Below are 18,627 nucleotides of genomic sequence, written 5' to 3'. Positions count from 1 at the left end.
AGGGCCCGCCCACTCCACCTCCGGCCCTAGAGATAAATGGCCAGGCAATAGAATGCGCCGAAGAGTACAAATAACATCATGGTTTGGTGTGATGCGTGCCATCAACCGGAACCCTCTCGACAGGGTGGTTAGGATCAGCGGCAAGATCATTGGGAAGGACCAGGAGTCACTCAGCAGCATCCATAAAAAACGGACAATAAAGAAGGCCTCTCAAATAGTTGAGGACAACACACACACCCTCCATACCCACTACGAACTAATGCCCTCAGGCCGGCAATACAGAGCATCAAAACTCACTAAAAGGGGCCCAGCTACAGTAGCTTTGTGCCCACCTCCATCAGACTCTTGAACGCCTAGGCACTCATCAACTACTACTGATCATTTAGAATCAAATCTATAGTCATTCAAGTAGGTTTGAGCACATGAGACTGAGTACAATTAGTTATCTGCTAGCAGAAGCACTACACTCTGGTGTGGCGAGGTGAAGGGGACTTGTACAATTAAGCATGATGAACGAACATAACACAACGCTACATGGCGATAGGTTGTGAGAACACAGAACTTTTTTTTGAGGAAGCAGCGATTGGTTAATTCAATTGTTAAGAGCTGCATACTATGAATCCCATGAATATGTACGGTATGTACACTTCAGCTGATCCTAAATAATCCTAATTGCTGTCACAATGGATGCTAATAAAAGAGCACACTCTGTTGAGCTCAAATTGTACATAGTAAATGATTCAGTCCCCACAGAGCTGCAGGAGTTAGATCGGTCATCTGGCAAATAGAAAGTTCCCGTCCTGATCCCGGTGCCTGGCATGGCGTCAAAGTGTCCTTGAGCAAGACAGCAAACCCCTAACTGCTCCTGACGAGCTGGCCGCAGGCCTCGCATGGCTGCCTCCACCGTCAGTGAGTGAATGATTGAATGTGAGGCGTTGTAAAGCTGGGAGTGTGGAGAAGACTGTAAACGCATTCTGCACTGTAAATGCAGTCTTTCAGTGACCATTTAGTGCTAGACTCTAAATTGCTTTCCCTTTCTTCAGGACATTTAACATCTTAGGACCAGATAATTTCCCCCTGTTTCTTATATTGTCTTTGGGAACATTGTTGTTTTTGTGTGAAAAGGTTAAAGCATTATAATCTGATTGCTATAGAGTGTTTGTAAAATACATGTTAGGTAGCCAATCAGAGTGTCCATTTATGAGCTTACATTTTTATAGTGTTCCAGTTCTATAATTCCAGTCTATCTATCAGAATATGGAGCTATTTATTATTTAAAAAATAACAAAAACAAAAAAAAATGTCTTAGCTGTGTGCATATTATAAGTCAAAGAATTATCACAAAACATCATACCTATTTCATGACAGAACAGCTGACTGATTAAATGGCACATTTGATGATCAACTGCAGTCCTGACTCCCCCTGACCCTGAGGCAGTTGCCACTGTGTCCCCAAGGAGCAGTTCAATGAGCATATTGCAACGTTAGCCTAGTAGGAAGCATCAAGGGCATCGTAACTTTAGGGCCTATACCCAATAAAAGCATTGATGTGGAAACCACAAACGGGAATAAGAGGTTTTATTTATTTATTTTACCATCCAGTCTAGACGGGAACACGCAGCGATTTACAAACACAGACCAGGCTTTCCTCCGAGGTGGAAAGCCTTTTGACGCGAGTTTATTGCAACGTAGGTTTACGTAGCACAGTAATACATTTCTCTCAACTGTCCTGGCAGGGATTTCCTGGGCAACGTGGAGGTGATGCAGCTGGATTTCGAGATGGAGAACTTCACCAGCCTCTCGGTGACCCGGAGGATCAACTGGAACATCGACTACAAGGGGCAGAACCCACCCCCTGACTCTGAGAAGGTGGTGACGGAGCTGACAGTGGTGCAGAGGGACATACAGGCTATCATCCCCCTGTCCATGGTGAGTACATCATGACATGCATGATCCAGAAACACATCATGCATGCTTCATATGTTTCTTTCATTCATGGTTCACTCCTAAGCTATGCTCATATTTCCTTGGTATACTGGATTCAGTGGAAGATCTTTTCTTTACTTTCTGGTATTGTCACCAAACCACAAAGTTAAAAATCTTTTTTTTGCTATCAATTACTCACCCCATGAAGCCTTGAATTCATGGAGATTTCTGTTGCATTCCTGACCCAATAATTCAATTGAGGACAAAATGTAAATAAAAGATTATAATATAAACTCCTCACATGTGTAATCACTGATGAGCCTTGATGATGCAGGACATTGCAGGTTCAAAAACAATGTTTTAAATATGATTTTGCTCTTGTTATTATTAAAGACTGGTCTCCTATTCTTCAATTAGTCAAATATTGGTTATTGGTTCAGGATGCAATGCTTCATGGGGTGAGTATTGCTAGGATTTTTTTATTGTTTGGGGTGAAGTAAGATTTTAATCCCGATGATGACAAGGAGGAAGATGTTGATAATAATATTAGATTTTTACATTTTTACATGATTTCAAGATGTGCTCTTGTACCTACTTGTCTGGCTCAGAGCAGCAAGTGCTTATGTGGTTAGCAAACGTACGTTTTTGATTTATGATGTTGGTGTTTTACTACAGGCCTCTCCCCCAGAGGCCCATCTTTGCACGCCTCCACTCAACAATGTTCTACTGGCACTCCATATGGTCTAATGCGCTTCCATCACATACTTACTTACATTATCACTGATTGATATTATTTGTTGAGAGCCAATGGAGTCTCAACAGAGGATTTGTAATTGCCCACTCGTTTAATTGTGGCTCTAGTCTTTGAATGGTGGTAATTAGTGGGGTTGGTAAACTGATTGTGGCAACAAAGGTAAATAAATTAAGCAAATACGATACAATAGGGGACATGCAGTCCTTAGGTTTGGGTCCTCTCTTATGGTCTCTACTAGCTTTCTATGAAATGCAGAGAGTCTCAGCTCACCTGAATGAGATTTCATTATGATTAGAATCCAGCCCCTGAGGTAAATGTTGAGGTGATTCAAGGTCCCACCACTGGTGTGTGGTGTACTGTTACGCATTGGCCAATTACCTTTGACAAAAAACGAAATAAGTTTTACATATGAAAAGGGAGCGCCTGGAGCTCGAAAACCTTCTTATACATTAAATATCCTTTATTGCGTGAACTCTAAGCATCACCGATTCCAAGAGGTTCTCTATCTAGTTTATTCCTCCATTTGGCTCGACAGTTTTGTTTTAAAGTCTCGTACTCACAGACATATTATGCAGTAGATACATTGTACTTTTAGTGATGAAGGGATATATAATAATAATAAAACAGGAATAGAACCTCCTGTTTTCATATATATAATTCATATAGTAAATGTATTTATTTATTTATATGTATATATATATATATTTTATGCTGGATTAGGGCACGAGTAGAGTACAGCACTGTAAAGCTATTTGGTGCCTCGCTCATGGGCACTTCTGCTGGTTGCAGCATCGTCTCACCGACAGAATAATTATACTGCATACAGTATTTAACACAAATAAAACATTTCCAACTGTGAAATTCAAAGTCTACTGAACAATTACACATTGGTCGTATATAAATGTACATTAGAATATACTGTAGTACCCTGTGATACTTTTTACGCAGATACAGAAACAGCACAGACAACCACAACTGTTTTTAGACCTAATATTCTCTGTATTTTATCAGTGAGTTGCTCTTTCATTATGCATAGCTTTTCTACTGCAGCATGAGATCTCCCCCCCAGTACGCACGCATGCACGCACGCACGCACGCACGCACGCACGCACGCACGCACGCACGCACGCACACACACACACACACACACACACACACACACACACACACACACACAATCTCTATCACCATGGTGCTGCTAGTAACTGCATCATTACCATTACTGCGGTGGAAGGCAAACATAACCACTTATGCCCTACAGTATATATATATATTATATACTTTGTCGTGCGATGAACTGCGAAAATAGGAGATGTATTACTACCTCGACGCGTCACATGTGGTATTTTGAAGTTGAATCAAAATAGCAGATCTACAAGAGCTGACAGTGTGTCATTGTACATTATATGCAATGTTGAGAACTTATTTGAAAAATATGCGAAAACCTTTTTGCCTTTAACGACGAACATTTAATCTAACGTGACGGTGGTTAAAGGACGTGGGCATTAATACATTGTCTTGCCACAGCTTCAGCCATACAGCCATCATTGCTGATGGGCAGAATCTCCATATTTCTTTGATGTGTTTTTTTGTAAATCAATGCCTAGAGTGTATACCTAGAGTGTATACCAGAGTGTCACACAAAAGTAGTGAAAATAGCTGATCTACAAGCTCACAAAACATCACAAATCACTATGCGACAAATCACTGTGAGCTTGTAAATCGGTTATTTTCACTATTTTGAAACGTTATTAAAATCCATGCGACAGCAACGATATCATACATATACAACACTTTAACATTTTAAATGCATAAAGTAGGCCTATAGCAAATCCTATAGCTTGTTGAACTACCTCAGGCATGTCAAGAAAGATGCAAGTAGATTTTCATACCGTAACATACCAAAATGAGTGGAATCCAACGGCTATCTGGAAAATCGAACAAACATGCTTTGGAAAATGATTGGCATGTAATGTCAAGAATACTGTGAGTCATATTAATCTGTGCCTGGCCTACAAATATGCCAGAACAGCAGTTTTACTCTGTCCCATCTTCGCAGCCACACACACAGGTCGCTTACTCAATTCAGTTACACTTTACTTTAGTGCCAAATCACAACAAGTTGTCACAAGGCACTTTAAATATTGAGCAGAGAGACCCAACGTTTTTCTTTCCTGTGCAATCATTTGGCTGCAGTATTGTCTTCCCCTTTAACAGGAAGAAATCTCGGGCGGAACCAGGCTCCTCTAGGCACATAAGATGGCAACAAGAATAATAACAACAATAGTAGCAGCTATAATGACAGCAATAATTTCTATAACAGTCTACAGCCTTATTCCCAAAACTCTCGATCCGCAGCTGGTAATTCTCAATCATGATCCATGATTCATGATCCATGCCTACTAATGTTGTTCAATAACAACATTAGTGTGCGTGTGTGAGCGAGTGAGAGGGACCAAGAATCATGGGTGGCCCGTGAAGCTTTCTTCAAACTTACAGGAAGGTTTCCCACTGCAAGGAAAATTAATCACTCCAGAAAATCATTGCAACCTAGTAAATTCACACTGTGTCCAGCCCGCAGTGGGAATGCCCTAGTGCTCCCGATTAGCCTCTCTGGGGCACTGCTGACATTGTTGAAGGATCTAACCAGTCTTGACCCACGACTGATCAAGTGAAAAAGGGAGTACTCGAATCGGGATCAAGTCAACCTCCTAATTAGCGAGGTGCTAGATGGCAGAGTGGGAATTTAGGACGGCACCTGGCATAGAGGGCAGCAATTATACTGTAACCCTCAGAGCCTTGGTGTTCACAAACATGTATTGTTAACATGGAAGGGAAGAATTTGATACACATTTCCTCCAGATTCTGAAGGCAAACATTGTCCCAATATGGGATGAACATTTGGCCAAAATAGCAGATCTACAAGCTTTCAGGTCAGCTATTTTCTGCAAAGAGGTGTAGAAGGGGAAAAAAGCAGGGGGTCTAGTACAGACCCCTGGCGGACTCTGGACAATGAAGTAGGGTTTAACTGGTCAAGGGGGAGTTCAATTAACTACCATGACAAAGGATTACACACCTGGAACAATGGAAGGAGATTAGGTGGCATGATTTTGCACTGTGAGAAGGAGGATTCAATAAACAATCTCAATTTAACCCATTTGCAGCTTTTCTGCATTTTAAGTCAGAATAATATAAATTAAAGGGTGTGTTGGGGGATTAAATGTCTTAGAGCGTTAGCTGCTGGTTCCTTTGATTGATTGATTGAATTGATTGAAATATTTATTAACAGTTTGTAGAATTTACAGTACATTTTAAGCACAAACTCAATACAAAGACTGTTAACTGTGAGTGGACGACCCAATTAAGCATTACACTTGTTTACAACAGGGTCCACATTGTTCAATTCATCAAAACATTTAGAGACATACAAATAGACACTTCTATGTAGCTAAAGAACAGAACAGGAATTCATCATATAGGAAGCAAAAAGGGAAAAGATACATATACAGTGAGGGGAAATGGGGCGGGGGGGTACCTTTTGAAGATGCCTATATCGATGGCCATATTGTTTAATGTCTCTCGCATGACTTGCCTTCAACTGCATTCTGTTGTTATCTGTTTGTTGTTTAGAGGGAAATCAATGAACTAGAACTTAACTGCACTGTATTTGGTAGTAAACGTCAAGGCAGGAGTTTTGTGAAGAATGATTCCTGGTAGCTATGAAAGTTGAGCTTCCTCTGCCTGCCGCAATCTCTCAAATTCCTTCTGACCCGACCGTCAAACAGGTGCCCATGCAGCTCTTGGCTCTTTTTATATATGTATATTATGTAAAAAGAAAAAAGATCCCTTGAACAGGGTACCGTACCAGGTACTAAAGGAACATTTTTATGTCTACCATTAGAGGTTAATGAGCACTGACGACGAATGTCTGTGCACTGACGGGGCCTACCGTCGGATTTCAAAGGTTAAGGTAATATACAACGGCCGTTAAAGTGAAAGTGCATCATTGAATGGCCAATGGCAGAGAAATGGACAAAATATAGCAAGAGACGAGACGGGGTGCCTATGTGGCTCGGCCGGTTGTCACGCTTGTGTGTTGCTTGTGAGTTCAGGAACCCGAGGTTGCGTCCGACCCCTGTCTTTGTCTTACATGTCGCGTGCCATATCTGTCTTCATCCTTACATGCAGGCAGATATATAGGCTATATACTTACATACATACATGCATTGTTAATGACATGAAAGTCGCTTTGTTGTTACGCTACAGAGAAAGATGGTATCCAAACCCACACGTTCTTGGTTTCTTCAGCTGCGGAATAATTGCCATTGTAGGGATGAAGGCAGATAGGAAGAGGAACCAAGCAGCGCTTTGCAGATAGCTCTGCTGCACAAGCCACTGACAGCTTGTTAGGACAGATCAGCATTTTCACAATGTGCTGATACGGCTAGGTAGGTGTGTGGTGGGCGGGTCAAGGTTTATACCAAAAGCACAAATGAGATACTTGTTTCAAAGGGGAACAGCAACGGAAACCCATAACACATAATGGGACTCCAGAATCCATCAGCGGATGGTAATGAAAACATGACATGAGAGGGAAGGAAAGATGGAGGGCGTATGGAGAGCGGCAAGGAAACAAGAGAAAGTAGAACCTTTCAGATGAAAAAACAAAAAAATAAAAAGAATCCCAGCATGTAAATGTTTGCTACTGTAAGCAGATTCTCTTCCAACTGGGAGCTGACCTGCTGCAACATGGGGCCAGGAAGTGAATGGAGTCGGGCGCCATTGAATTAACAGTGTGTGGAGTGGGAGACTTCTTAGAGGCTATGGTTGAATCAAATTAAATCTGTGGCTCTCCACATAGGCACATACATTAGACCGATATTGACCGCACCAAGTCAGCCAAGCCCTCCCTTATGAGGTGTCCCATTAGTTGAAGGAAGGAGTGATGGAAGGGGCGAGGAAACAAGAGCAGTAAACTGGTGTGATGTGCATGCTTTTGTAAACGTACCTACCATAATTACTTAATCGGGTAGCTACATGAGACACTGAGAATGGTCAGCTCCGTCATTCACCTTTTTGTTATGCTGACTGAAATTCATAAAGTAAAAGGTTATGGTTCTCAAGATATGTAAACTACAGATACAGGGCCTTCTAAAAAATATATATATATATCGTGGAAAAGTTAATTTTCTTCTGTAATATAATTCAAAAATTGAAACTTCCATATTCTAGATTCATTGCGCATAAAGTGAAATATTTAAAACCTTTTTCGTTTTAATTTAGATGATTATGTCATACAGCTCATGAAAATCCAAATGTTATGGAAGCCCAGATTTGCTTTGATAGCAGCTTTAAACTCATTTGTATTGTTGAATCTATCTATCTTGACTATACAACATAGATTCTCTGTGGGGTTCAGGTCAGGCCAGTTGGCTGGTCAGTTAAGCACAGTAATAACATGGTCAGTACACCAATGACTTTGTGGGCAGGTGCCAAGTGCTGCTGGAAAAGGAAATCAGTGTATTCATAAAGCTTAGCTACATACAGAAGCACACAGTGCTTTCAAATATCCTAATAGATGATTGTGTTGACTCTGGACAAGCTTTATGGGGATGCTGATTTTCCTTTCCAACTCGATTTCACACCTGCCCAGAGTGCCAAAACTACTAGTAATTGGTGTACTGACCATGGTATACTGTGCTTAACTGACCAGCCGACTGGCCTGACCTGAACAACCCCACAGAGAATCTAGGTTGTATTGTCAAGAGGAAGGTGTGAGACACTAGATTCAACAATACAAATGAGTTTAAAGCTGCTATCAAAGCAAACCTGGGCTTCCATAACACCTCAACAGTGCCACAGGCTTATCACCTCCATCTCACATCCCATTGATGAAATAATTTGTTTAAGTAGCCCAGACCACGTATTGAGTGCATAAAGTAACATACTTTTCAGATATCTTCTGTATTATAAATGTTTTTTTCACTTTAAGCACAATGAATCTAGAATATATGAAAGTTTTACTTTTTGAATTAGATTACGGAAGAAAATGAACTTTACTTGTACTGTACTTTTTTTTTGAGAAAGCCCTGTACACACATCTTCGCAGTAAAATGTTTTCCACCAACTTTCTAAGGTCCCCAGTGCATGAAGGAGTACATAGTTATTCTCAGCACAAGTTATTGTCTCCACCAGGCCGAAGGCATGTGGGGAGAGTATGTTTTGCACTCCGTCCGTCCGTGTGTCCGTCCGTCCGTCCGTCCGTGTGTCCGTGTGTCCGTCCGTCCGTGTGTCCGTGAGCAGCTAATCTCAGCCACCGTTAACCCGCTCGATGCCACATTTTGCACTCACACTCCCTGGATGCCAACGATGAACCTCTGCCCCAAACTTTCCAGAACGGCCTGTTATAGCGCCACCAGGAGGCCGCTTTGTGCAAAACAAGTTTTTGCACAGTACACCTACAGATTTTGTCCAAACATCACGCAAATTGGTACACAGTCTCTCTAGAGCCATTCAACGAAACCGGTCTTTCAGATTTCTCACACTCCATCCTGATTGGTTAACATTGGCTTCCAAAGTTCACAGGAGTGCTCAGTTTCAAACAAAATGCTGCAAATCATGAACACATCGCGTGATTTCCGTGAAATTGTGCACCCACATTCCCACTAGGCCGAGGACGAAATGCCACATGAACAATTTCAACTCAGACTCAAGGTGGCGCTATAACTGGCCGAAAAGTGTTTTTACCTCTAACTGCACGGATCTGTGGATAACTTTGTATGCCAACTCCCTAGAGGCCAAGGAAAAACCTTTGCCTGGAATTTTTCACATCTGCTCTTTATAGCGCCACCAGGAGGCCGACATATGTAAAACACATTTTCTATTATTACTCCTTCAGATTTTATCCAAATTTCACGCAAATCGGTATACACTATCTCCATAGTCATGTGATCAACACGGAGTGCCACCATTTCCCATCTTCCATCCTGATTGGCTAAGATTGGCTTCCAAAGCTCACACGATTCGTCCATTTCGAAAAAAGGCCACAAATCACAAACACAGTGTGCCACAATTTTTTCCTCAAAATCAGCCTCACGGTGGCGCTATAACAGGCCAATTCCTGTTTTTAGCTATAACTGCATCGATCTGTATACAACTTATGTATGCACACATGGAAAAACATTGTACCTGCATCCCTCCAACACGAACCTCCGGCCCAAATCTTCCTCAACAGCCTGTTATAGCACCACCATGAGGCCACAACCTGACCTGCCCTGGTGGAGACCTGTGCCGATTGGCACTTTGTCTAGTTTCACTTCTCTTATCCCTTCCCTCTCTAGCATCTATTGTTTTAAGTTTTTAATTTACATGTAAGATTGAATCTTGATATATGAAATTCATGAATTTCATTCATAAAATTCCATTGATTCCAACTTTTGCATTGTATATACGTATGGTGAGTACAACCCAAATCTTTTCTTAGTTTTTCGTTTGTTTTATGAGTTAATTCAGGTGCATTTCATAAACCAAATCAGATATTGTGAACCTTAAGATGATTGCAACAGACTTATGCTGTTGTGCTTGAGTCTTCATTGGGCTGAAGCCATCTCACTGCTGCATATATCACACACTCAGTGTGAATACACAGGAAGCCATGAAAAACTGGATGGGCATCATTTCTCACATGCTTCTCCTGCTGCTTTATTACACCTTAAAAATGAGGGCCTGACATATCTTTTATTTTCACTGTGTTGAATTAGGGAAATGTCCATGGTTCATGGCCCCGGACTCTCTCTGCATGGGCCCTGTTAATGCCATCACCCAGCAAATACAAATTCGTTGTGTTACTACAAAATATATATAATAACACAATAATAATGAATGGATTCACACTTCAACTGAAGGCGTGTATTTTAATTGGATATTTGCTTTCCAGAGCAGTCAAAATAAACATGTGGATGGTTTTACATTATTATATCCAGCTATTGCCATTTAGTTTCCCCACATGTTGATTCGTTGTCATACTGTACAGCTTTTCAATATGTGTTACTGTAAATGTATGCCTACCTATTATTCTGGCAAGCATGTCACAATTTTCTCCCCATCAAACATGTTTTTCCAATGCAGTTATTGTAATGCATGTCTTGTTATAGTTTACCTCAATCCTAGTTATAAATTCCTCTGTTTAGAAATATCTAAATTCCACTGGCCCAGGAGGTAGAGCAGGTTGTCCAATGATCCATGGGTAGCCGGTTCGAATCCTGGCTCCTCCTGTCTACCTTGGGCAAGACACGGAACCCCAAATTGATGTGCTGGTTGTTACCTTGCATGGCGGCTTCTGCCGCAATCGGTGTATGAATGTGTGTGTGAATGGGTGAATGTAATGCACTATGTAAAGCGCCTTGGATAAAGGCGCTATATAAATGCACCATTTACCATTTACCACAGTCTTCATGTATGTTCAGATGTAATGCTTAATGGCAAATTGTTCTCTAAGTATTTACAATGCCTAATTAAAAACTTTTCTGTTACAGAAATGCAACTGTACAATTTTTTTTGAGGCTGTAAGTTAAACCAAGTGATTGAAATACAGTGAAGGAGGGTCAACAGTGCTAAGACTCATTTTCAGATTAATGATTGTTGAAGTTTGTGCCTAGTTTGCAAACTAGTATGCTGTGCCTAACTTCATCTTTTGCTGCATCTTTTCTTAATTTGCTGACATGAAGGTATTATATAAGGCTTGTTGCTGTATAGTCTTTGCAATGTTGCAGGTGATTATACAGAATCCATTGAAAAAGGACCTCGGCTACATGAAAGCAGGTCTGCCATTGCACGAAAATGTTGGGAATGGAAACTTTTGGAAATCATTTGCAATCTTAAATAAAAAATGACACCATGGGGAGTGAGCTCTTTCCATCAAACAGCTCCGTGTGAAATGTCTCTGACTTTCTCTCCGCAGGACACCGAGATCATTAACACAGCCATCCTGACCGGGCGCACTGTGGCCATTCCTGTCAAGATGGTCTCCATAGAGATGAATGGAGCCGTCACTGACATATCATCCTTTGTTCAGTGCAAGTCCTCCAATGAAGACATTGTTAAGGTAGAGTAAAATCAATTCCCTGAATATCCACAATCTGGTGTTCATGTAGAAAATCTGTCCCTCTGACACTGTTAGGCGAGGGAAAGAAAAAAATAAGCAGCACGACTGTTAAAACCCCACGAGAGCTTAAAAACATCATTATTATAGCTCAGTTTCTGCCGTGTCTCCCTTATGAATCGATGGACGCAAATTCCCGAAATGCCACATCTAAATCAATAAAGCGACAAAAGCAGCAGTAATAGCTCCATATCATGGGTTTTAAAACACTTCTCTCACTGATACGTTGAACAATCCTACAGAACAATCATCACTCAGACCTGCACGGAATGCAAGCTTGAAGATAATATCAACTTCCCATTTGTTTTGGTTTTTTAAGTAAATTGTAGAGCAATCACAGCATCGTACAAAGCACAACGGGGGATGTGATTACACATTATTTTCTCTAGTCAAATACAATCGTAATGTATTTCTGTTTATTTCATAACTGTGTCCTGTACGCGCAAAATACTCCGGTTCTGGTGCCATGGAAAAAAAACAGAAATTAAAATGACATATTACAGCACCCCCGCAGTCGCATTGTCTGCGTAACGCCCCTGCATGTACCCCACTTTGAAAACTGTGGGTATTGAGAAGATGCAGTGACCTCAGATAATGGCCCGCAGCCTGTAGGCCAATTATGGTCCAGCCTTTTCAGATAATGCTGGAGAATATCACAATGCTCAAGTAAGCCCTGCTGTCAGGAAGAAACCGCCTAATGCCCCGTTCAGACAAAAAAAAGCTAGAAAAGAAAGCAAAGCTAAACTCATTTTGAAGCTGCTTTTTTTTTGAGAAAGTGGGCGTGTACAAGGTACCTGTCACTCAAGCTGCCTGGACTGGCTTGAGATGAGAAAGAAAACAGGCAGTTTTTTAGCAGATTTAGCAGCTTTTGAAAGTCTAAAATGTAAAATAGCGAATGTAGAGGAGAAATAATTATATATTTAGTTACATAACCTATTTATCGATGAATAAATAATATAATCTTGGTAAACTTGTTTGTAAATAACCGAACGGACCGGATCTCAATCCTCCCCAGTCTTCAGTGCTCATCTCCCCCCTGCACTCAGCTCTCCTCTCCCCCTCTCGAGCGAAACCCTCCGGGCATTTTTTATATAGCGGCTCTGTATGTAATGTTAATGTTGATTTAGCATGAGCATACCGTATAAATACAATTGTATATATACAGCACGTCGTAAAAGCAATTAAAACAGCTTATGTTTACGTGTGATTTCCGGACATTCAGTCCCAAGTCTCCCCCGCGGCGCTGTCTGTCTGTCACTGACCCTCCTCGGCTGGCTATGTGGCAGTAGGAGACCGCTCTTCCACACTGCACATTATCATTTACAGTCCTCAGTTCAGGACAGGTCGGATCAGGGATGTCCGCATGCATATCATACAACTGATATAATATCAATTATTGATATCTCTCGTGCGCACACACACACACACACACACACGTGTCCCCGTGTCGGGCGCTCAATATCACACACACACACGGGGATTGTGTTCTATCTATCTATCTATAAATATAGGCTATCTACTGTCTTTCAACTTTTGCTATGAGGTTCATCGATAGGCCTACATGAACGCAATAAACCAATTGAAATGATTCCCTCAAATAAATCTTATCTATATCATATGCCATTGGTTTATCGATTCAGAACGCAGCAAGGATCAATTCTCCCCAGAAAAAGTGACAATCCAGTGGGAACACGGAACACAACCTGTTTTCACCGCTTCGACAACTTGTTTCTCATATAAACTTTCATTTCTATCGATAAAATCTGCTATGGTCTTGCCAAATATCCATTCATATTTCATATACAGCCCATATTCAAAAAGTTTATTTTTTAGATTCGGGCCGGACAGCTTTCGGAGAGGCAAATGGTTTTGTGAAATGATCTCAACTCCGCCTCCTCAAACCACGCTGTGCTCTGATTGGCTACACCCAGCTTTTAAAAGCTCCAGCGTTTCAAAGCAGCTTTCAAGTTGAGTTTTGGGGAGAAAAAAAGAAAGCAAAAGAAAAAAAAAGCTGTTCATTCCAAGCTTCAAAACGCAAAAGCTGCTCTGCATAGAGATAACATGGGACCATGAAGCTAAAGCAGAAGCTAGCTTCTGCTATGTGAATGGGGCTTTACTCTATAATGTTCATTTTTCAGGAAATTAAGAAAACCGTATATTTTGATAAAGCAATACTGCCTCATCAAAGTTGGTGTTGTTGCCTTTATATTATTGTCAATTACTTGCATGAGAGGGGGAGAGGTGGTGGAGTTAGTTGCCAGTTAGTTGCCAGTTTGACAGGTCCAATGGAGTTAAGAGGTTTTGTCCAAAGCGTTTTCTTACTACTTTCCATTGGTTCTATATTTTCGAAACAATTTACAATTTACAATTTAGGCATTTAGCAGACGCTCTTAATCCAGAGCGACTTACATTTAAGCAAGAACAAAAGCATGGGAATACATCACATAAAAGCATTTATCATGAAACATGCGTAAGCTAAGAAAGTAACAGTGGAATATCTATATAATGAAACTATACATACACTATACATATAAACTATACATATTTACTACTATGCTATACATATGTACTATGGCATGCTATGACTATATACAATACAATTATAGTGCTGTCTACATAACATGCTATAAGTCTGTGTCAAATGCTATCTAAGCCAACAGAAATGCTATCTAAGGGGTTAGGGTAAGTGCTATGGGCCATGATGGAGTCTGAAAAGGTGGGTTTTCAGGCTACGGCGGAAGATTGGGAGTGATGCTGCAGTTCTGACTGCAATGGGAAGTGCATTCCACAGTTTTGGAGCCAGAAGGGAGAAGAGTTTGGGACGTGTGGAGTGTTGTCCCGGCGTTTTTAGTGAGGGTACTTCCAGCTTCCCTGCGTTGGCTGATCTGAGTGCGCGGGAGGGTTTGTAGGGTTCAATCATACTTGCAAGATATGGGGGAGCCATACCTTCGGTTGCTTTGAATGCCAGCATCAGAGTTTTGTATTCTGTGAAACAGATGTAAGGGTGTTTAATAGCACTGATGTATGCAAAAAAGTGGAGTTAGGAGGTTTCCTCCCAGCAGCGCAACGTGCTTCTTCATGACAAACAGCAAAAATAGCCCATCCACAAGCTCACCATGCATCACAAAGTGATGGGTTGTGAGCTTGTAAAGTGGCCTTTTTTGGTTGCTATTTTCTTTTTTTTTGTTATATTAGTTTTTATTAGATTTTTATAGACATGACAAACAAGACATACATAACAATGACACATACACCAGACTGGGCAATGTATATAAAACGATTGGGGGGCCTATCGTGTTAAGATAGCATAGGATGAACACAACCATCATGAGACAGAGCAGGAGGGCATGGAGATCAGTAGCCAAACAGAACATAAATATATAATACAACATAAATATATATAATATATCTATATACGTATATACATATATATATATATATATATATATATATATATATATATACATATACACATATACATACCTATAACAACACATATAACATATAAACAATATTAAATGGTTGCTATTTTCTTATTACAAAAAATAAATAGCATTTTCTTCTTTTTTTATGTTGGCAAACTTTTCCCAATAGGAAATAGCCTATTTTGTAGTTAAACTACAGTTTTAATTAAATTATTAAACATAATCAGAAATGTATGTGAGCATGTAATTGAGTCTGGACAGAAGCAGAGATAAAACATAGCCCCACTGGTGATAAAAAATTAATCACCAGAAGGCGATATCAAATCTAATCCTGGTTAAAACACACAGTGAGGTCAAAGACCATGATTCTCATACAGCATATTCAATTTAAAAAATATTCATAACAAAGTCCTTGGGGCTTATTGTGCTGCTCCGTCAGAAGACTGATGGAATTGGCTTCACCGCTCAGATTTCACAAGCTGCGTCATGTTAAATGCACTGCTAAAAAACAAAAAACCCTCGAGATGCTCATAAATGTGGTTGATCATAACCACTGGTGCATCATCCTTAGCTCTGCATGAGTCTGCAGGCAGATTAGTTAGGCACCAGGGGGCTCACCGAAGAGAGTAGGAGTTTTATTATAATTCGATCAAAGCGTTTCATGGGGCAGAGATCAAAATGACACTGCACACAGTCATAAATGTGTATATCTTTTATAGGTTTTTTAGAGAGGATTTTCTGCATGCTATTGGGTTGACCACACTATAGAGAGTTGGAACAGCCGAACAGGTGTTTATATGGGATGGCTAGTTCCTTAGCTTCACATCATGTTCTGTCAACCATTAAAGGCAAGGCTGTGCAATATCGAGTGAGTTAGCTTCACTGCCCCTGCCACAAACGTTTAGAGACTTATTCAGGTTCTGACCTTCCAAGTCCAGGAAATATTCAGGTCCTGGCAGTCCAACAAAGCATTCAAAATAATGAAAAAATACTCACAATGTTGGAGAAAAGGTTTTGTTTTGTATTTTTTTAACAGGGCACACAAAGTCACGGCAGTCATGCAAACCTATTCTAATTGTAATTGTCTTATTTCCGCTGATATATTTTGCCCACAGCAGTCCACTTTAGTTAAATGTCATATCTGTATGGCACTGGTGCCCGAGATTGGAATTTAAACCGCATTTGAAGATAGATTACTCTGTAAACCTTTATCCTGAACAATGATTTGTTTCCACCCCAGCTTGCTTCCATTTGGATAATTGCCAACCTGCCATTGTTGCAATTTGTTCCCAACTTTTGAAAAAGGATGTGCTGCACTCATTTTTCTTTGAGCAGACTGTTATTTATTTATTTGTTTACTTGTTCTTCCCCGTCCAAAGGAAATAAATATGCCACAGTATATGTCAATGTTGGCAGATAGGTGAACCGTGTGTGCAGGCAGGCAGGTGCACAACCGAGTACACACATAAATACAAGTGTGCATATAGACACTTGTGCATGCACATTTGCGTGCATGCATGTATTTTTTATGTATGCATGTGCAGTGTGCACGTACGTACGCCGCGAGTATCAAACCAGTGCATGTGTGGGTGCACACGTGCAGGCCATGGATAGCTGTTCAAGTGCCTTAGGGTTGAGCTCAGACTGCAAGCAGGCACAGTTGTGCAATGTGTGGAGAAGGCAGAGAGAGAGAGAGAGGACCTCCCTCTATCACAAGAGCAAGAGACATCCCACCCACACACCCAATCCTCCTCTCTCCTCAGGCTGTGTGAGTCCCATCACCTCATATATGTGACGATGGAGATAAAGCCTTGTGTCAGATGTCCACATGTGCCCATGGTCATCCTGCCGTGTGTGGGTTAAAGCAAGCCTCCCTTGTCCACGCCTCATCAGTGTTGACACATTCACCTTTTAGCAGAGCCCCCTGTAAGTGTAGAAGGGGAAAATAAGAAGGGAGGGTTGTGTGGATGTGAAGTAAACGCCCTGGAGGATGCTCCTGTGTCACAAAGAAACCGTCTGGTCAGTTGTGCTGTCCAGGTCACATTAAGTGGGCATTGAAGCGTGTTTGCAGTCCCGGTTAACAATGGCACAGAGGGAGAAGGCAGTCACACTGTTCAAGGACCACTTCATCACTTTTCAACCTATCTTCATATAATAGGTCCTCACTAATAATCATGAAAAAATGGCGCAATTTCTTTCTACTCTGTCTGTGTCTCATAGGAGGGCTGTGGGCAGTTCAGAAACCGTCTTCCAGTGACATCATTGATGGGGAATACAAGCTAATAAAAACTGCAGGCTTTCTAGTCCTGAAAAGTTGCAATGCGAAAATGGAAGCCATCGTTCTCACGATAATGAAAATCAATTTATTTTTAAAACAAATCTTGTTTAAAAAATAATCTGCCTAATGATGATGTCACTGGAAGACAGTTTCTAAACTGCCCACAGCCCTCCTATGAGACACAGACTGAGTAGAAAAAATCGTGCCATTTTATCATGATTATTAGTGAGGACCTATTATATGAAGATAGGTTGAAAAGTGGTGAAGTGGTCCTTTCAGGTGTTAAGACCATGTAGCTGAATGGGTATATATATATATATATATATATATAGAGAGAGAGAGAGAGGATGCCTAGGAAACAGGAAATCCCAGGTTCAATTCCTGGCCCTGGCTATTTTGTTGAGTTGTTGTTAACCCTGGTGCATAATATAAAGTTGGGTGCTCTGCTAGCTTACTGACGCTTATATTGTCCACAGCAAGTTGGCACGTTCATGCAAGTCCATCAGAACACTGGCAGTTAGCAACAGGAGTTATAAATGATGCCACTGCAGCAGCTGTGCTGCGAATCCCATTTTATGCCATTTCTCAACGGCAACAAACCTCACACTGTTCATGCAGACCAGAAATAGCAGGTTTTTATATCGTTACTGTACTCACCACAGGTCATATTTCAAAGGGAATCTGTGAAAAGAAAAACAAATGGTAGCCACTATAGCCAGCTATACGGTATACACCGGTGCATATGTTTCTCTACGGTACTAGTCACTTCACCTCCCGTAGTAGCAGATGCTGTGTTGAATTAGGCCCGTGACACCTTCCAGAAGGCAAGACAGCAAATTTGAGAACACCAGAGCCACAGATAATTTTCAAACTCAACATCATCAATCTCAGCAACAACAACAGGCTAATGGGGTTCGGCTCATTTAGCAGATAAGAGCTAAATGAACTCATTAGTAACAGTTGAAGCGAGCTTAGCAACACATTCATAACGCATGAAGAAATGCTTCATAACAGTTACAAAGCCCATTCCCAATATTGATACAAGCCTTTGTATCAGCCGTAAATACAGTGTTGCCGTATATCA

The 18,627-nt window shown here is 41.0% G+C and overlaps 1 protein-coding gene across 4 annotated transcripts in view; it reads left to right on the top strand.

Moving 5' to 3' along the window:
- tmem132e (transmembrane protein 132E) overlaps positions 1-18,627 on the top strand; it is a 426,995-nt gene that overhangs the window by 352,571 nt on the left and 55,797 nt on the right. For all 4 annotated transcript variants that reach the window (XR_014569810.1, XM_083774312.1, XM_083774311.1 and 1 more), the window contains 2 exons: positions 1,737-1,929; positions 11,640-11,783. Coding sequence is in view for 3 of the 4 variants with exons in the window: in XM_083774312.1 (XP_083630438.1) it covers positions 1,737-1,929; positions 11,640-11,783 (337 nt within the window). In the remaining variant the exon portion in view is untranslated. The remainder of the gene's footprint in view (positions 1-1,736; positions 1,930-11,639; positions 11,784-18,627) is intronic.

The sequence above is a fragment of the Protomyctophum parallelum genome, assembly GCF_964188405.1.
Source record: "Protomyctophum parallelum genome assembly, chromosome: 1".
Taxonomy (NCBI): domain Eukaryota; kingdom Metazoa; phylum Chordata; class Actinopteri; order Myctophiformes; family Myctophidae; genus Protomyctophum; species Protomyctophum parallelum.
The sequence above is the reverse complement of the archived record's forward strand: the minus strand, read 5'-3'. Positions and strand labels throughout refer to the sequence as shown.